This window comes from Chelon labrosus, assembly GCF_963514085.1.
Source record: "Chelon labrosus genome assembly, chromosome: 2".
NCBI lineage: Eukaryota > Metazoa > Chordata > Actinopteri > Mugiliformes > Mugilidae > Chelon > Chelon labrosus.
In genome coordinates, this window is record NC_140338.1 from 23,236,540 (window position 1) to 23,258,084 (window position 21,545).

The window sequence follows — 21,545 nt, forward strand, 5'->3', positions numbered from 1 at the left end:
CCTCATCTCATTGTTCCATCTTTTGTCCCAGTGCTCCAAATATCTTTTTAACATAGCTTTTTTAAACAAAAATACATAGACATGTTAATAATACAAGAGAAATAGGTAATTGAATATATCTCATATGAAGTTGAAGGAGAAAAAATAAATAAAAGTAAAAAAATAATTAATAAATAAGTAAGTTAATAAATAAATAATAATAAAACAAAGAAAAAAATTAAGAGGCCATGTTTTTTTTGAAAATTTCGGCTTGGCTCGTAAAAGTTTGCTCTCATTTCGGCGTAAACTCCGCAAAGTTCCGCCCCCCAAAATATATTCTAAAAGCCCAGCGGGATGTGCGGTTGTGGCATCCTTTGAGAAACGCAGAGCCAGGCGAAAAGACAGAGTTTTGTCAAGAAGTTGCATGTTAAAGAGGAAAATAGATGAATGGTAAATTAAATGAGCGTGGACTTGGGCATAAGGGGGGAGATGTCGGTGAGCTACTCAAAGCATCCCCCCATGATGACCGGAGGGCTGGTTCTGCCCCCGCATTCTGAGCGCTGATAATTCGCTGCAGACAGGGGCAGCGAGGCAGTCACCAATCAGGTGAAAGTAGTGGCAGCTATATTGTATACAGTCTAAGCCCTCCCACCCCGCATGCTTTATAACCAAGGGAAGTCTTTTAGTTGATTCTAGAGACTTCCATCTTCCCCAGCGGGACGTCCGTTATGAGCAAACCTCAACCCTGACTCACCTTCTTCACTGTTGAGCACTTTGTTAAAGGGACTCTTTTGAAGCAGACTTTTTTTTTTTTTTTTTACTTTTTCTGATCGGTCTACCACTGCCCAACACTGTGGATGACTCTTTCTGCTGGACTGAATTTATAGTCTCTGTTCCCTCTTCACATCATCTCTAAGAACTGACACGTACTGTTCCCTTTAGGTATGTATTCTGAGTATGGGGGTTTCTGTCTTTGTCATCAGGTTGTTTGCTCTATGTACATATTTTTGACTGTTCTTAAAAGTCCAGTTCTGTATGCGTGAATGAAATGTAAAGTTGTTCAAACTTAGCTAGGGTGGCACTCACAAAGTGAGGGTGCATGCCTATCCTAGAAATAGCACAGAGGGTCCAAACTGGCTCTTGTGGTTTACTCTTTGGTGACCGCAGCTGCCAATCTTTGTTTTCTGCATCCTCTCTATCGGTGGATTTGATAAGCTGTAATTTTCCACAGCACTTGTTTTGAGAAGGGAGAAGTAGTTGAGGCTGTTCAGACTGTAGTATATATTGCTCTTAACAGTGTCAAGCAGACTTTTCAATTTGAATATTTGCTGATATTTGAAAGGTCAAAAAAATTAATTGAGGTATGTAGCCCGCACTAACCAAGTGATTGTAAAGACTGAGTGATTGTTGGCATTTATTTTGAATAATATGTCCTTTGAAGGCTTCTCTGTAGATGCATAAAATCATTTTCATATTTACCTAGTTCTCAATGATACCTATGCATGTGTCTTTATTTTATTTATTGTGTTTCCTCCGTGCAAACTGGTCTTAATCAAAGTCATGCCCCCTGTGGGCTGGCTCATTTAGCCCCATATACACATCACTGTACCTTTGAGAGAAATTATAAAATACGCTGTCTGCTCTTAAATAGGAATTAGCTGCCATTTGTCCTCCACATTATTTGCCTTTACTTTTCATGTCTGTCTCATTCTTTCCAGCTTAATCTTTGACTCATCTTTTTTCCTGTAAATTAATTCGTGAACAGATATTGAAAGTTCATCTGTGTTTCAAGGTGCTTCTCTGTGTCTCTAAGCAGCCACTTCTATGACAGTGCACTAGACCGTAGCACGTGTTCTCTTTGGTTTTAAATGTGCAAATGACAGGAAGCATGACAGGGGGTGGAGATGGTGATGAGGCCAGCAGAAGACACATTCTGAATGGAAAAGTACTGAAGTGCCTGGAGATGTGGTGTATGAGTGACTGATGGGCCCCCTGAGTCTTGAGGGGAGAACTTTGTGGAAACCTGTTGTTTCACAGACAAGGTGTGCTTCTTCACCTGTGTGCAAGAGAATATTGCAGCAATTTGTAGACAGGGAAAGACTTCAGCCTGGGCATAAAGCCTGCAGGTCATTAGGTGTCTTCAGACCTGCAGCATATCTACTGTCAACATGAAATGTATACAGGCTTTGTTATGCTTATGGAAAACTAAATGTTCCCCTATAGATCACGAGAGCTGGATGAACCTAAACCTGCTGACTGGAGATATTTGACAAGCAAATAAGTTGGTAGGTGCGGAGGAGACTGTCGCGTTCCTTACAAAAATGAAAAACTGAAACATTTTATCAGCATTTTAGTGATTTATTCCACATTTGTGACAGAAAGAGGGACAGTGAAAAGTCAGTGGTTGACATAGATAATCAATCATCAACATGAGCAAAGTTAAACACAAATGAAAGGCTTCATGCACTGCTAAAATACCCAAACAACAACTAAATATATATTCATAAAGTTCTTTTTAACACCTTCTGTGTGGCCAATGGCAAACACATATGGTTGCACAATATAAATTAATGTGCAGCACTGTAGGCTTGGTTTATAAACCACGGACTGTAACACTAACAGCTGATACACCTCAGATATTTTTGGAATATTTTAACCTGTAAGATCTAAATGCTAGTGACTCGTGCAATAATTGAATGGTCTTCAATTGGAATTAATATTGTTTATTACATAATAGAACATGATTATATAACTCTTCTGCCTCTTTAACAGTCTAATGCTCTCCATTTTCTTCCTGTAAGTCCTGTCTGCACGAGTGAAAGGTGAAACTGTAGGGGCTTTTCAGGGACTTCTTGTGAATTGTTTGTGGTCTGCAGGTTGGTTTTCTTTCCCCTTTATTTTCGGTTTGCACCACAAGTTACAACCCACTACAAAGCATTCATCTACACATCTGATTCACGGCCCTTTCTACACCTTAACATCGTGATAAATACTTGATAGCTGTAAGAAATTCTTACTAATTGTGAAAATGAATGTGACACAACCGGTAATGATAGATAAAGGGCCAATATTTGTCGTTGTGATGTAGTCATGCTTCAGCCTCGTAGGAAGTACAATGGAAAATTACTAGATGCTGAGTCTGCAAATGGCCAGGAAAATGGCTGTTGATGGAACCTTTCTTATTGTGAGGTGGTTATTAGAGTTGTTCTATGTGAGTTCTCGATAAATCAGGAAAATTAAGGGTTTAAAAACCCATGTAGCTGTCCGTGTTTGCCAAGGTCAGAGACAAACGTGTGCTTAGCCAGATGATAATGCTGGCAGGGTGTGTGGGACCAATTTAGAGTCAGGAGAATAAAGTTTGAGAGCTGATTCCAGGACACACATACACACACATCACATGTGTGAGTGAGTGAGATCCCATTTGTCCCAGCACACCCCCAGAGGGTGGAAAATGTTTTGCAAAGAGAGTCTTTTTTTATCCTAGTGAGCTTATTGAGTAAATATTACTCAATGAAACTCATCTTATTATCTTGTTTTTTTGACATAATATTTGCCATGAATTTTGTTTTGAAGGAAATTTATCACCCCACACAGCTGATTGATTATCAGGTAGTGTAATGTGCAGTGTACTTTCAATTGGAAAAGTTACGTCAGAGAACAGCTGAGTCTGGACCTGTAGCTTAAGACTCTGACAACTTCTTTAAAGACACTTTTGGAAATGCAGATTTTACAAGAACCGTGGGTGTGAGCTATGACCCCACTTAAGGAGCTTCACAGAAAAAAATAATGTTTTGTTGGCAGCTGGGGCAACTGGAAGCTTTCATTATATACTTATTATTCAAGGGAAAATCAAAGAACCTATTAAATGAACATTATTGCCATGGCCAGGAGTGCTTTAAAGGAGATTCTTTAGGCTAATTGTATGACTCTTCTACACTGAGTTGCCTGGTTGAAAGTTGCCTATTGCACCCTTTAGTCAGACACGTTATTTTTCTCTCTCAGGATCTAAGTAAGGGAGAAATTACACGATACCCAGAACGTCCGTAGCTGCAAAAACTTTGATAGTGCAAATAGAGTATGACAGATTCAGTTTAAATGCTTGAAATAATTAATTTGCCTTGCTGTACTTGGGCCAAAAGTCAGTAAGATGAAGACACACCGTCGATCAGACAAAGACAGACGATCCACATTACTGTACGAGGAAGGCAAAGAAATTCCATGTGTGTTCTGAGCAATGGAGACTTACAGTATAATGGGACCTTTTTCCAACTCCAAAATAGGCCAATAGACATGTATATGTATATGTATGTATGGAGGGACTCCTGGCCTCTCACTTGTCTGTGAAATATCTTGCAAATTGTTACAAGGAGGAGAGGGGCCCCACTGAAGTAGTGTGGACTGTGAAAATACTGAGGTGAATGGTAAATACAAACTGAATTTAGGTAATATAAACTTCCACAAATCAACCTTTTACATTACCTGTTAATCAAATGAGTAGATGTACCATTAATGTTGAATGAATTGAAGAGAATCATCACTTAACTAGGTAGTGCTACAGATAATTCATACCATAATCAACCCAATTCTTAGCGGTAACACAAGTTGCTTTTACCCCAAAAGCTCAACAAGTTTTAAATTGTGACCGTTTGCTGGCGTGTTAGCCAAGACAACATGATTGTCAATAATATGTGAGGGCCTTGTATGTGTTAGCATGTGTTACGAGTTCTTATGTCAGTGAAATACAAATCCTAGGTGATCTGTGTTGTGCCCAAATTCAAGTTAATTCAAGTTACGTAGGAGCAGTGGGACATTGTGTGCTTTTAGCCTCAAGTGTTCTTAAGCTTTTACAAGCTAACGAAAAATACCAGAAGCCCACAGGGGATACTCCCTCACCTGTGGTTATGTAACGCCTTGTAAAAAACTTTTGCAGGTCCCTGAAAAAGTTTCAAACATTCCCAAATGCCTGTGAGTCCTTTTTTTTTTTTTTTTTTGTTTGCTGGCAAACAGTGGTAGGGTATTAACCTCCATGTTCACAACGTTTAGTGTACCACTTGCCCAACTGACAATCCCATTTTTTCTGCTTTCTGCACTATGTACGAGACGCGTCTTTTTATTTTTTATTTCTTTTAACACATTAATATCTGTTTAAAAAGTGTCTACAAATGTATGCAGAGATGGAAAAATACAGATATCTGTGCACATAGGAGCAGCTCACCAGGGTTGAAAGCATTGAACTTGAAAAAACATTAGAACCAGGGGGTCTTCGGCCTGTGCTAAAAAAACTGGTTTTACTCGTTTGTCCCTCCTATAGTTTCTTCTTACTTTTTTAAACCAGTTATGCTTTTGCCTCCCTTGTATGACACACACCCCTCTCACATTCTACTGCTTCAGCTGTACTGTACCTTTGAACTGTACATTTAAATCAGATGCATACAGCACAGCACAGCACAGGAGGCAACACTGGGCCCCAACACAAACTTAGAGAAAAACACCTGAGCCACGTGAGTGAACTTTTTAGGCTTTTGTTGACTTTGGCGGTAAGCCATCTCCCCCAAGACCCACACCCGTTACTTCACATACACTCTTACACACACACTGTATATTTGCCTCCTCATCACGTTTTTGAGTCCATACCTTTCACAAACATTTCCTTTTTTTCACTCTCCCCATTCTCCCAAGTGGTTACACTTGCATTCATTCTTCAGATTTTATGATTCGAGCCCACCGATGTGGTTTTCAATACAATTGAAATGAACTGTGTCTTTTTCTTTATACCATAAAAAAAGGGTTTCTGTCAATAATAAAACATTTTCTAAGACACTGATTTACTGTGATCTTTTAGAGAGACAACTTTTCTTATTTCCTACTTCTTCACTTTCCCTGAATGGCATTTACCACAATTAGTCAGCACAGTGTACTCTACTTTAGCCATGTCCGGGTGCAGAGTGGGTGCAAAGCAGTATAGATTATCGCTTTTTTTATAGATACAGAGACTTTTCTCTTATGTCTTAAGCCATCTATCCAACGCACCCTTACAATAACTGCACACACGCACATACACACAGTATGTACATTCTAATGTGGCTATGAGATGTGTTCACTTCCCAATGTTTGTGGTCGAAACTGGGGCCGCCCAACCACTGGAGACGGGGGACAACATCTGTCCGCCATCTTTGTCAGTGCTGCCAAGTATTATGGTGAGACCCCTTTCGTCTCTTTGATTCTTCAACCCTCCATCCATCATGCCCTTTGCCTCTCTTTTTTCCTTCTCTACCCCACCTTCCCTTCTTCTCCTATTCCACGCGCATCTTGCCTCATCTCCCGACCGCCAAGCAGAACCAGGTCATCCAAGATGATGCTGCTCTTTTTCTTGTTTTTTTTCCACTGAGGCCTATTAGGTCATGTTATTTCAAGAGGACATATAGTGTTTCTTTTCCATCTTGCTTCTGTTTTCATTGATATGAATACATTCTTTTTTCTATTCATTGTTTATTACTTGCGCTTAACAGCTTTCTGAACATTATGAATGCACTATTTTCTGTCAGAATCCTCTTAGATGACTCTTAAGTTTGTGCAAACCTGCCTCCCCTGTCCCCCCTTTGTCCTGCAGCCCTATACACTTTTATTTAAACAAAAAAGAAAAAAAAGAATGTGTGTTACTGTGTTTTTATTATATTTTTAATTTGCACATTGTCATTTCAAACAGCATCTGCACATTTCTTTTTCTAGCTGGTAGCAACTCTAATCTTCATGTTTCTTTGTTCTGTCTCTCAACAGGAAACGCACTGAAAAGTAGTTCAGGATGGCTCTCAATGTGATGGGTCTGGTGGTTATGGCGATGTTCTACATACTGATCTTGGGCACGGGCATCTGGGCATCAGTGCGTTCAAGGAAGGTGGAGAAAAAATGCTCAGGGGACGGCATGGAAATAACACTGCTCGCTGGACGAAACATCAACTTGCTAGTGGGCATCTTCACTCTTACAGGTAAACTTACAGGCATTCATCTGAGACAGTGGCTTATCATTTTGAGTATTTCTGATGTATCTGACATGCATTTGAAGAGAGAAAAAGTGGTGGTTTAGTCTGCATCAAAACATTAGTGAAGTTTCTCCTTTATTGTGTGTTTGTTCCTCTACAGCTACATGGGTTGGTGGAGGCTTCATCCTCGGTATAGCTGAGGCAACATACAATCCAACAATGGGCGCAGTGTGGGCACTCATGCCTGTGCCATATGTCTTGACCTTCTTCTTAGGTGAGTTGTGCCAGTGACCAAGACACACTAAGACAGGAGTTGCATGTCAGCAGAGTAGCATTACTGTTATAGCTTAGCAACAGTGTCGTAAGTCAGCGTCAAGCCCAATCCTCAATAGGATTAGCATTTTAATCACAACATGAGAGCATAACTAACTTCCCAAAGTTTCTCCTCATAGTTAAGAAAGCATAATATTAAAATAGACCTCACTGTGCTCAAGTGTTGACCACCAGTGGGGCACTGTTACCCCCAGCCCCCATCCGACTCTGCCCCAATAAAAGTGTCGCTCATGTTAAAAATAGTACCATGAGAAATCATTTCAGGATTGTAACTCGAGGCAACAGGTGCACAGACATGAGTTCACTCAGGCTTAGATTGCCTTCTCCTGAATTCACTCCACTGACAAACTCAGTAGTTAATCTGTAAACATTTGCAACAGGTGAAATAATAGGGACTCGCTATTGTGACTTGTGTACTGTCACAATAGCGTGCAAGGTGCTAGAATAATGGGAACTGGAAACTACAGTCTCAGATCAGGAAATACAACATTCCCCATACTTTCCTTGCCCATTGTTGGTGAAGTGGACCCATGAGTCCAGTCCAGGGGGCAGATTTATTGTGTTAGCTGGATGGAACACTTGTTTTTGTCATTGTTCACACGCACTTGTTCTTTCAATCTCCTGCTAACCCTCTTCCTTTCATTCCCATCTGTGCTTTTAAATTGTAGACATACATAAAACTGATGACTACCTCATTTCCAGAGAAGGAATAAGATGTTGTGCTAATGCCTTCCCTCATTCTGCAGGTGGCTTTTTCTTTGCTAAGCCTATGAGAGAGAATAAGTACATGACAATGATGGACCCTTTCCAAAAGAAGTATGGAAATGTTCTGAGCAGTGCCCTGATCTTTCCTGCTCTGGTGGCCGATGTCTTGTGGGTGGCGCGCACACTGGTCAGCCTGGGTAAGTTATCTCACCCTGAAATAGGGTCTGGCAATATAATGTGTACATGCACATACTTGTGCAATCGGGGTACATAATGTGCGCAAACACTAAAGCAGAAAAACAGCTTGGCACAGCTTAGCATGTGGCACTGCGTTGGTACTTTTATGGAAACAGCTCAGTCCTGTGAGCATAATAACATCACTTCCTCAAACTGCACCACTAACGATGAACACAATCTTGAACAATAAACATAGATAGATATAACAGATGCATAACAAGAATTGTAAAAATCTATTTGTAAAAATGTGATATATATATATATGTATATATATGCAACTGACTGTTGCCCCTCTTCTAAACTGCAATTGTTAGCTCAGCGACCATACTTGGGCACAACTTGTTTCCCAGGCTTCTCCACAGAGTGTGTATTACATACCATGAGAGGGTCTGTTATTTTTACTGCCTTTAAGTAAAACTCTGCAGGGGTAAAACCACAGAAGAAAATTGGGGCCACTGTAGAACAACTGAGTTTTTCTCTGAATTCTGGCTTATAGCTATGTTTGTGAGATTATAGGTTAACTGTTAAAAATAAATTAGAAACTAGCAGATCCACTGCCATATTTCCTCATTGTGTGCAAGTTTTTCTGATGAGATTTTCAGTCATCAATTTCATGGTATATCTTGCACAAAGGCAACTGAACTTATTTGAGTTTTCTTGAGGCCATTTCACCACTCATCCTTGGTGCTTCTTCAGGAAGCCCCCTGCAAAGTAACATTTGCATCTTTTTGTAAAAACAAGTCCTTCTTTTATAACATTACGCTGATAATACTGTGACTAAGTTGTTCTAATAATATGTGAACAGTAATGTCTTCTGTCTTCTGTATGGGACATTCTGCTTCTGTATTAGTCATGCAGACTATGTTGTGTTTAGATTTCAGACTAAAAATACTCAGCTAACACTACAATAATAATAATACAATAGTTTGAAAAATGACCAGTTCTTTTAAACTCGTAAATTGAGAGAGTTTCAGGTAATAAATCCTGAACATAGTCTACACATGGAGTGCATTTTAGCTAACGGTCAGTTAACTTCATACAGTTTAAACCATGAATTAGTTTTAACTAATGTCAGCCCCTAGCATGTTAGCACAATGAAGGTCAGTCACTAAAAATAACCACCTGCAGCTGAGGATTATCATTATTTCATAGTGAGAAGATGACCTACTGAAGATTGAAGTGGCTCCATGTCATATCATCATATCTTATGTTGATTCTGTTGTTTCTATATAAGCTACTACATTTGATACCACTGTTGATAATGTTGTTTCTGTGAGTGATTATTTATGTGTGCGCTTAGACAGTGTGTGCACGTGTGCCACAGTGTGCATGTGTGTGTGAAAGAGAGAAAATATGTGTACACAATGGTTTCCTGTGTGTGTGTATTTTAATGCTGTTTTCTTTTCCAGTGTTATTTGAAAAAAGGGGTTAGACATCGAGCAGCCTGTTGATTGTGAGAGGTGATCACTTATTCACACCCAGTTTTGATGTAACTGGAAACTATTTTTTTCCTAGTTTGTGCCAAGGGCCTGGCTGACTGACAGACGCGTAGAAATCGTCACATTCTGATTCATAATCTAACTACTGTGTTGCAAAAATGTTTAAAAGCACTTGGAGATAAATAATGAATCCACTGGCAGTGTTTGACCACTTAAAGCTGTGCCGACGCTCCACAAAAGGACTGGTAGGGAGGCAGGAATGTTCCTGGGACGGTTTTGTCCGAACCTATTAAACCAATTTAGAATCAGGGGACCCCTTACTTCTCAGTAAAACCTTCTGTCGTTGTTTTCTAGGACAGTTATGCAGACGTCACTGATTTGCACATGGCATCACATGCCTATACACACACACAGAAACACTTGACACTCCAGAGAGTGCTCAGAGCATGTTGCTCAGGGGAGCTGTTGCTGGGAGACTGTATGTGTACAAAAGTGTAGTATCAGCTGAGCTTTATGATCTGCTAGTGTGTGGGTGTAGGTGTGGGTGTGCATGCGTGTGTGATAAGTCAGTGCCAGAGGGGATTTAGATTTTAAAACACACTTACCCATACACTGTGATGCAGCAGAATAGCATCCGTAGCGCAGAGTCATAGTCAAATTTCTGCCAAAAAGGAAATACAGTAGGGACATAGAACGTGTGTGAAAGGGATGTGTTTGTGTGTATGCACAAACATGCCTGAGGGTTTGTAAACTGAACAAGGATCTAAAACCTGCTCTTTGCCTGTGTCCATCCCTGGTGCTGGCTGTTAAGTCCCAAGTTCATTTCAGCTTTCCTCTTACTAAATTTAGCCCAGTGGAGCACAGCTCAGCACACACGTAAAAGATCTGGTGCTATATCTGTAAAAACACACCACCCAGGAATTATTTACGATACCGTGAGTATGTAGCATCATCCCTGAGTGTAAGAGACATTACAGGTCAAACAACAGTGGGGCCAGTGCTGGATGTGCATCCAGACATATCCAGATCCTTCCAGATTTAGCTGAGATGGATTTCAGTTTGCACATGGCATTAGTTGACATCTGGTAATCACATTTTGCTTAATCTATTACAGATTATACAAAGTGCACCAATGCTACACAGAAAATAGAACAAAAGCATCAAAACCAATGTGTTAAAAAACCCTTTAATACAAAAAAAAATGATTTTTTCCTGTGATGGGTTTCTGAGGTTTGTTATGCAGAGTTAATTTTCACCGTTGTCTCATAACATTTGTGTCACTGATGACATTTAAATGCAGGTAATTTGTTATATGACGCTAAAGCTCAGTGAGGACATGATGCATTTTACTGACCCGTGTGAATAATTCTAGCAATTCTAGTGCCTAGGCAGAGATACCACCAACAATAAAGGTACACAAAATAGAAAATGTCTGTCTTAATTTTAAGTCAAATTAAATACTTGATTCAAATGTTTTTAGTCTGATTTAGATCATATCATTTGAAACAGCAGGAAAAAAGAAGTATCACGAAAAAGAGTTTCCAAGATCACACTTAAAAAATGCATCCCAGGCATCCAAGGGTGGTACGGTAAAACTGAAATGGGCAGGTCTCAATGCATTGGTGGGGGTGGGGGTGGGGGCAAGATCAGCAGGGTGGTGAGTGGCGATCGATGGTGCCGATCTGACACTTCTCTGTTTAAGGGCATTGTTGTGGTGTGGCTGCAGGCTGCGGCTGGGGGGATCCTGGCAATGTGGCAGAAGAGACGGTGAAGGTAGTGATGTTTTGCTTGCCTTGCTTGAGTAACAAGATGTCTTTTTTTTTTATTCACTTGTTTACATTTACTTATATACATTTTTATTTTCTACACTTGTTTCACTACTTGAAGACACATCTCTTTACTTTCTTCTTTTTTTTTATATTAGAATTACCATTTATAAAAGAGGGTGAAAAAGGAATGATTTGGAGTCACAATCAATAGGCTGCTTCTGTTATGTGTTTCTCTGTGGTAATAATTTTATCATCATCACTTTTATGTTGGCTGGTTGCTTAATGTCAGCTTTTGGGAGCTTTTTAAAGGTTTAAACCACCCATTCTTAGGTTTCATTTTTGACTCAAATGACCACAGATGTGTTGCTCATGTTTTGTTAAAAGTAATCTGAGTGTTAATACTGCATTTCGGTACAGTTTAACAAGACAGTGCTGTGGTCTACATTTTTATTAAACCTTAAAGAGTTGTTGCATGTATATGTGTGTCTGTGTGAGAGGAGAAATATGTCAAAGCAAGTGAGAGACTGAGAACCTAATAAAGACATTTATTTAGATGGTGAGAGTAAGCATTTGCATGTATCCATAGCAACAGACATTTGTACATTAGTGGTGTTGCTGTCAGTCCTTCAACGCTCATTGCTCTGTCATGTTGTTTCAGGGGGAACGATGAGTGTGATCTTGGACCTGCCCTACGTCTACTCCATCATCATATCTTCAGTGGTGGCCATAATCTACACACTGCTGGGGGGACTCTACTCAGTGGCCTACACAGATGTCATCCAGCTGATTCTCATCTTTGTCAGCCTGGTGCGTAACCATCTACAGCTTCTGTTGAGTGATGGACATCATTCAAGCATGTATCCCATCACGTTACACTCTCAAATACATCGAAGAAAAAAGCGTATGAAAGAATTTAGGGAAATCCAATTTCAGTAAGATGAGATAATCCTTTATTTGTGCGTTGCAGCAGCACAGTGCACACAAGAGTGAAAAAGTGAAAATTAAATAGAAACAAAAATTAATTACAAAAGTAGTTATACATCCCTGGGAGCAGGCTTTGTTGTACAGCCTTACAGCAGCAGGAAGGAAGGACCTCCGGTAACACTCCTTCACACAGCACGGGTAAAGTAGTCGGCTGCTGAAGGGGTTTTTGCATTGATCCTCTGTTCACCCACCACCTCCATATGTTCCATAACAAAGCCAGCCAGTCTGTTGAGTCTCTTTTTGTCTGATGCTGTTCAACAATTCAAAAAGTCTCCGCTGCAGTACAGCTGCACACCAACACCACATACGTCAAATCCAGCAGAAACATCAGTGTCGACACAATGAAATGGCAAAAATATACATAAAGGATGTAAGTAAAATCAATTTTACTCACCAGAACTTAAGAAACAATTTAGACTTCTCCTCAGAGCCTGTCAACCAAGAGTAGCGCTCATGGTCGCTGTTCTGAAAGTTTTCCCGGCTGGGTCTGGATAGGTAGCTCCAGGGTTGGGTGGCTTTTCCTCACAATATCCAGCTTGTCCTTCAAAGTCTGCCGTGAAAATGACTTTCTAAGAAGATCTGCAACCAAATCAATAGCCTCATCACCACATGATAACCACGTTGATAACTTAAAAAATCATTCTTAGCCTTATAAACTATTCACAAAACAATGTCCCCACAAGATCCATTTAAAAGCTGTGTTTGAGCTTTCAATAATTTCACATGATCTTCATCAGCAGATGAGCCCTAACATCAAACCCTTTCAATTTTATGAAGACAATAAATGAAGAAAACTTGATACAATTAAAATCTCCAGAACAGTAAAAGGATCTTGTGGAGAAATTTTTGTCAATACTAATATCTGGAATAATGAGAACGATGTAAGCTGAACCATAATATGCCATTATGGGTTTTGTACAACATGCTGAAAAAGGAGTTTTAATTGTAACTCTTTTAGATTTCTGATTCCCAGTGTTGATTGAAAACTTGCCTTACTGGACCCATAATCAGATTAGCTGTGTCCTTGTGTTTTTTGTATACAGTGGTTGTGTGTACCATTCCTGATGACCAATCCTCACTCTGTGGACATCTCACTGACGGCGTACAACCAGACCTTCCAGGCTCCCTGGGTTGGCACGGTGGAGCTTGACGAGGCCGGCAAGTGGTTTGATGATTTCATGCTGCTGGTGAGTGGAGCGGGAGAGGTTATTATACACTCACAGTGCATACAGACAGAGCACTAAATGTTGTCGGATACACCGCACTCCTGCAGTTGCTGCATTTAAATTTAGCCCAGCTGTTAAACTGAATGGGCTTATTTCATTAGATGTGCAAACGGCATAACAGCAGCAGAGTCATGATAGGACTGTTGGTCTTGTCCTATATTGCTGTACAAACTGATTCCTGTCATCATGTCTGAACCCTGGAACAGGCTCTGGGCGGCTTAGCGTACCAGGCATTCTATCAAAGAATCCTGTCGGCCTCGTCATACACTCAAGCTCAAGTGACGTGTTTCGCCTCTTCAGCCTTCTGCCTGGTTCTGGGTATCCCCTCTATCCTGGTCGGGGCTGTGGCTGCGTCTACAGGTGATTCCATTTAACTTACACCTCTGGAAAATTCTTATGTTTGCTTGCCTCAGCTTAGTGTCTATGCTGTCTTATATTTTTTCATTTGAAACAAAAATAAGTTACTAATCTTTCTCCTATTTTCACTGCTCTGCACTACTCTCCTTACTCTCAGACTGGAACTCTACCAGTTATGGACTACCCACCCCATATGAGCGTGACCAGGCGGGATCCATCCTCCCAATTGCTCTGCAGTACCTCACACCCCCCTACATCTCCATCTTTGGCATTGGAGCAGTAGCTGCTGCTGTCATGTCGTCCATGGACTCAGCCCTGCTGTCCTCTGCCTCATTATTCTCTTCTAACATCTACAAGAACATCATCAGGAAGCAGGTGAGAATTGTTTAACAAGATGTCAACCAATTTTATTTTGGCCAAATGTACATACACACAAAGGATTGGTTCTCACTCGCACATGCACTACTTGCTGCATGGCTTTGCAGCAAGTAGCCACGCAAGCTCAAGGGCCCTTCATCCAGGGATGTAGTGGGAATTTGAACCACTACAGTCTCAAGTCCCAAAGAGATAAACATAACTTTAACGGGCCAACTTACTGAAAGATCAGTTTAACTGTAATCAGAAATACAACAGGGAAAAAGGTTGTTGAGCTTTCTCTATAATGTCAAGACTTGCAAGTGACACTTTCTTCTTGCTCCCAAAACAACCCAGTAATGAGAAAGAAACATAAAGACATTCCCTGATCTATGGTTCAATTTTGTCAGTGAGAAGGGTGTAAAGAGTGACATTTTTAGCTCAAAGTTCTATATTCACATTATATATAGCTTGTAATATTACATTCTAAAATATTATCAGTACCTTTATTTGACATGTGTTTCAATCTGTGTTCAAAATGGCTGTGATACTAACAAGTTCTTTGATATGTTCATGAAGCCATTCAGTTTTATCAGATAGGAGTCCTGAATTGAGATTAAAGCTCGGTCATAGAAAGAGATGGTGTGTAGGAGAGACAACTTTCTGTGTTTGTCTGATGATATTTCTAGGGAGATGCAAGTCAGGCTACTGTGTAAGGTATGGAGCTACACAATACCTACATCAAAGGTGTGACACATGACCATAAATCTGGCTTAAGTCGGACGAAAAACATCAGAGAAGTAGGCTTGGCAGGACAAAACGTCTTTCACCAAAACATTTTTTAGCTATTGTAGCAGAAAAGTTTTTGCCCACCCCAAAGAAAAACTACTCTTTAAAGTTATTCAACCAAATGGCTGAAGTCATGTCCACAGGAAAGTAAGACATGTAGGATATTTGTGTCTTTGTATTCTCAGCCTCTTAATATTTCTAGATGACCACACCATTCAAGTTCTATTATGTTGCACTGTATAGAAAAAAGTACGTGTGCTATCATTTCATTTTCAGGCTTTCTTGATTAAAATTGACTGTTCGCTCTCAGTCGGCTCGCAAAGCTGATTTTTAAACCCATTCATTATCTACCCTACGGCTGTAGTGACCGTCTGACTTTTCAGTGATATATCTTCACATCTATCACAGAAACTGGCACAAAACTATGTGCAGACCTTAAGGCAGCAGGCTTTGCTGATTCTGTAACTTTTCATCCTGAACAATTACATTTTTAAGCAAAGCTAGCATGCCAAGCTAAGATGCAGAACATAGTAAACATGGCAGTGCATATGGTATTTGGGATCGTGTCAGGAAGCTATACTGTACTCTCACAACAAAAGCTGGAGGCAGTAACAAAGTAGCATGCTTCACATATTGTAAAGAAAGCCCACAGTGTCAGACTGAGTCTTGTTTGTTATGTTTGATCTCTAAAAACAATGACCTATTTCATTATTTCAACCACTAAGGAATGTCCCAAACAATGGTCTCTAACAGTGCTGCATGGTGTAATGTAAAACCTCTCGTCTTTCCTGTTCTTCCCTCTGCCACTTCAGGCCTCAGACCGTGAGATGCAGTGGGTGATCCGGATATCTGTGGTGGTGGTAGGTTTGGCAGGGACTGGCCTCACCTTCCTGGACAGCAGTGTCCTGGTCTTCTGGCTTGTGGGTGTAGACATGTCCTACACTATCATGTTTCCTCAGCTGGTCTGCATCCTGTTCTTCAGTGTGTCTAACGGCTACGGAGCCTCTGTGGGCTACCTGATGGGAATCATCATGAGGGTCCTGAGTGGTGAGCCCCTCATCGGCCTCCCACCTGCCATCCAGTTCCCTGGCTGCCGGCTGGACTCGGAGGGAAAGCTAACCCAGTACTTTCCCTTCCGCACTGCCATCATGGTCATCTCGCTTGTGTCCATTCTGCTTTTTTCATGGCTAGCCTCTTTAATATTCAACAAAGATCTGCTGTCTGAGAAGTGGGATGTCTTTAAGATAAAACGCAAGCAGCAAGTGACAGCCAACGTCAAGGATGTCAAGAGGACCAGCACTGAAAATGAAGACGCCTCTGTGGACAAGCAGCTCCTGGATACCACCAGCTGTTGAGGAGGCTCGGAGAGGACTTCATTGTCCACCTGGGTGGAAATTTGTCTTCAGCTCACCAACACAGAAGACAGGCAGTACTAAAATACAAAAGTTAACATAAATACAGGCACACAGCATTGCATTGACATAGTAATAAATACAGTAAAGCAGTGGATGGCAGTTCAAATCACTATATGCCTATTGGTCACTTAGTTAGGGATAAAAGACTTTTAAAAAAAAACCTTGGCCAGAGGGACTCTATAGCGTCTCCCAGACTTCAAAAGTTCAAACTGATTAAAAAGAGGGTGGGAGCTGTCTGCCAGGATTCGCTTAGTTTTCCTCCCCATCCTTTCGGTATAAATGTGGGTCAGAGACTTTGGAGGTTTTCCCACAGTTTTGCTTGCCATTGCAGTCCAGTTGGCAGTCCAGTTCAAAAGTTTCCACAGTTTCAACAAGTTGACCATCAAGTGAAACCGACACTACTGTCAGATCTCGTTTTGTGCAGATAACCAACTTTGTTTTTGAAGCATTGATTTCCAGCTTGCTATCTAAGCACCATGCTTCAAAAGCTTTAATGTGAGCAAGATAGGAGCTCTCGCCAGAAGAGTCCATCCTCGCTAACAAACCAACTAAGGCCATGTCATCTGCATATTTAATCAGCTTGGAGTTATAATCATTAAGTGCGAATTCATTTGTATATAAGGAAAAAGGCAAAGCTGAAAGAACGCTACCTTGTGGGCAGCCTGTGCTTATGACAGCCTCTCCTGAAAGAGTACCCTTAACAAAACACACCCTTTGAGGGCGGCAGGAGAGAAAGTCTGTGGTCCAAAGAATCAGGCCCTTGTCAACATTTAGATCGACCAGCCTTTTCAGAAGGATATGCACCTGATCCTGAGGGAAGATTTTTACAGATCCTGTCACATTCAGGCGTGTCATCCTCAGTATTGAATCTACAAAAGATTTAATTATTATTTGGGAATACCTATACAGCCTTTGTTTCAGACACATGGTCCTCACATAACTTAATATATGATGTGATAGCGTCTGTGAGTTCGTCCCCATCCTGACAGGACTCAAAGATGATGTCCCAGTTTGTTTCATCAAAACAGTCTCTCAGTTGTTCTTTACTATTGTTGGACCACAACTGTATCTGCTTAGTAACTGGTTTCACTCTTTTGACCATGGTCTTATATTTAGGCAAAAGGTGGACTACACTGTGGTCAGATTTTCCAAGAGGCGGTTTGCATACCGCTTTAATGCGCCTCGGGATGTTGCCACAGCAACAATCAAGCGTCCGTTGTAAGCGTGTGGCACAATCAACATATTGCTGAAGCGTAGGCAAGTGGTCAGACAGATTGCAAGAATAACCGTAATCTGACCGTACTCCCGCGGGAGTTAAAATGGTCTCAAAGATACAGTTAATATTTCATAGTCCGGAGTACACACTTGCTCACATATGCGGTATTGTGTAGCCCAGCTGTTATCCACGAACAAACACAGCCCCCTTACGATGGATTTACATACACTTGTTCCTGTCAGCTCTTATAGTGGTGTACCCCACCAGGCTTGGAGTTTCATGGTGGTCTTTAAGCCATGTCTCCGTTAAACATACAAGGTTACACATGCAACATGCCATCTGCATCGTCATTTACTGTATAATAATCATAAACCTGCAGGAAACACATCACCGCACTCTCTCGTCACCTGGTTTCCTTCTCACTGTGAACGAGTTGAAGCCAGACAGGGCTTTTTTTTTTTTTTTGTCAAACCACACGTTGATGAACTTTGAGTCCAGCACGCACAGATGACTCAAGTGTCCCAATCCTTTCTGCTCTGAGCTCGGTTGCAGAGCAATGCTGGTGGCTTTGTTGCGTAAGCAAAAGCAAAGCTCACACTCGGATTTGTTGTGAACGGCAGCGTGGACAGACTGTAAGCCCCTCGGCCGCCTTTCGCCCACATGATAAATAAAACTGAATGTAGCAGTTTTCTGCGCCAAGAGATCAACATCCTCCTCCTCACCCATTCCTCCTCGTTTTTTCCCCTCCCTCCTTCAGCGTGGGAGAGGTGCCTTTCAGTCTGTCTCTTATATTTTTACTGTAATGTTTTGTTATGCAAAGCTATAGTTTACAGTGGGATCATTATTTTATTTTTCCTCTGGGGTGTTGAAAATATTTGCAGCTAAGACTGAGAATTTAGCTTGACATCAGTACAAATTCTGACCCCTTTTTAATAAGCAACAGGTTGTTAAAACATTTGTATTTTTTAATGTATGTTTGGTTGTACTGACCCTACACAGAAGTAGGTCGTGCAAAGAAAATCCTGCTCATGCGTGGCAGTCAAAAAATCTATACCATATTGTTGCTTTTAAGATCTGTCACTGGAAACTGGTTTCACTCCGCAGGTGGCGGCGTTTTGCTGGACATCGTAAAATGTACGTACGATCTAATCACTGTTCACATACCTCATGGAGTGGTATTGTTGGTTCTTAGTACAAAGAATAGAAACTTTAAACTTTGATTCTGACTTCCTTCCAAAGTCTACTGTGTAAATGTCCACGAGATATGTCTCAAAACAGGACGCATGCAAGACACAACGCATGCATCATTTTATATGTGTGATGGTGGTTTCTACCTGTATTATAATCTTGTACTGTAAAGTCTAATCCTGATTTGTATTCCTCTCTTCTTTTTTTTATTTTTAATCAAAGGTGTTTGCTGTGCATTGAGCACAAGGTTTGCTTGGTGACTTTTTTAAAAAGTAAAATTTTCCTTGGGTTTTGCAGAACATAAATATAAAACATAGTTTCACTTCAAGCCGCTGCTCATACGGAGAAAATTCAAGTGACCGTACACGCCAACAAGAACACATCTGGCCCTAAAGGCAACAAAGCCGTCCGTCCACAGTGTATAGGACGGCCTGAACAATGCAGCGTATGTATGTTAAACGCCATGTATGTGTACTGGACAGTTCTAATATTAGGAGATCTGGTATGTTTTCTCTTAATATATATTATTTGGTTTTATACTATTATGCATGTTTATTTTCATTACCTGCGTTGTTTGAACCTTTGTGAAGGCCGTTCTTTCTTGCCACTTGGCAAGGTCATACTTTGTAATCAATGAATGTAAATCCCCATGGGGTGGTGTTCTGTCAGAATAAAGTCTCAAACTAAATTTTCTGTCTGAGTCCTTGCAGTGAACGAACAAATACTTAGACAAATTTACTGATCAGTGGCAGGACAGGCAGTAAAAACTGAAGGCAATAAAACACTATCAACACACAAGTCAAACGTGTGTTTAAAAATCATCACCATTTTTTTTGTTTCCTTGCTGGTGAGTAAGACAGAATATAAGCCAACAGAGCAGCTTTTTCTCTGCTAAGTCAAGGAAATTGTACATTTGGACGGATGTATAGACTCTCTTGCCAGTTCATTAGGTACACTAGTGAAAATGAATGAATTCTGATGTAACAGTCCTGCACTAAATCTTGTCTCCATGATGGTTCAAGTATTCAGCATTAGTTCAATAGCGAGAGCTGTTGATTTAACTGTTTTCATCTTGGAAGCTGTGCTTTGTAGGACTATTGTTCCACAGTTCCACAGCGTATTCAGTTCAAAATCCTCCTCCTCACACACAAAGCCCTCCATAACCAGGCCCCTTCCTATCTCACTGACCTGCTCCATCGCCACAATCCATCCCGCAGCCTCCGTTCATGTGACGCAAACCTCCTTACTCCACCACTCAAGACCAAGCATCGAACCTGGGGCGACAGAGCCTTCTCTGCAGCTGCCCCCTCCCTCTGGAACTCTCTCCCCAAACACATCCGCGACTGTACCGACCTTCCTACCTTCAAATCTCTGACAAAAACACACCTTTTTAAAATTGCTTTTAATGTTTAGCTCAGTTTATTGTGTTTTTGATGTTATATTTCACATTGTTTTGCTAATTTGATGTCCTTTTTATGTAAAGTGTCTTTGAGTATCTTGAAAAGTGCTTTTAAATAAAATGTATTATTATTAAAATGTATTATTATTGTTTCTATTATTTTGACAACCCCATTGTAGTCAGTGGGTTAGGCTTAATAACAGAAACACTTAATGTGTTTCATTCAATCCATTTTAACAGCATCCAGTGGTTTATTTTTATCATTTTCTACATACTAGATTAATACTGAAGACATCAACACTATAAATGGATACACATGGAATTATGTAGTAAACTGAAAACTGTTAAATAAACCCAAGTATGTTTTATATTTTAAATTCTTCACAGTAGTCCCCTTTACCATGCAATGCTTAAGGCCCAAACTTTTGACTGGTACTGTATATAATTTTACAACCACCATTTATGACACAGACCGGTGTAGTCAATAACTGATCATCTGGTTATCATGGCACATGTGGGTGGGATATATTAGAAAGCAAGTAAATATTTTGTCCTCAAAGTTGATGTTAGAAGCAGGAAAGATGGACAAGTGGATGAATTTGAGCGACTCTGACAAGGACCAGTTTGTGACGTCTAGACCAGTGGTGTAGTGGTCCCTGGAGAAGTGGGTACTCTCAATTTTGCCCTTTGTCATGACCTGGCTCGTAAGCCATGGCAAAACAAGGACAGACACAGATTAAGCGTAAAATTTAACCACTTTATTTAAATAAAGTCAACAACCAACCCATAAGAAAGAAATGTGGTTTGAGTGGGAGTATCAGTATGTCTGTAAAACACAGTAACTAGGCCGAAGCCAACAGAACAAAAACGTGATGCTGGAGGGATTGAGGTCGAGAGGCAGAGAGGAAGAGCAAGTGAGGGCTGTGACTGCCAGATCTTAAAGGATCAGGGAGACTGGCCAGGTGCCCCTTATTACCCAAATTGAGACTCGACCACTAAGGTACCTGCGGAAAACAGACAAGCAACAACACAAGAAGGAAAAACACAGAACAGGCTCTACAGCAAGTTACTCACTATTACAAAATTATCATGACTTGATCAGGAGCAGTTTGTAGGAACACAAGGAGCCTGCATGACCGTAAAATGTGTTCAACATTAGGGCAAACATGATGTTT

General features: G+C 40.7%; 1 protein-coding gene across 1 annotated transcript; it reads left to right on the forward strand.

Annotated features, from left to right (window-relative positions):
- The first annotated feature begins 6,248 nt into the window (after nucleotides 1-6,248).
- LOC311496927 (high affinity choline transporter 1-like) lies at nucleotides 6,249-20,055 on the forward strand. Its single transcript, XM_084556966.1, has 8 exons — nucleotides 6,249-6,965; nucleotides 7,120-7,233; nucleotides 8,039-8,194; nucleotides 12,101-12,249; nucleotides 13,470-13,613; nucleotides 13,859-14,012; nucleotides 14,167-14,384; nucleotides 15,965-20,055. The coding sequence occupies exons 1-8, from the start codon at nucleotides 6,782-6,784 to the stop codon at nucleotides 16,505-16,507; spliced, it is 1,662 nt and encodes a 553-aa protein (XP_084413092.1). The 5' UTR covers nucleotides 6,249-6,781; the 3' UTR covers nucleotides 16,508-20,055.
- Nucleotides 20,056-21,545: the final 1,490 nt, after the last annotated feature.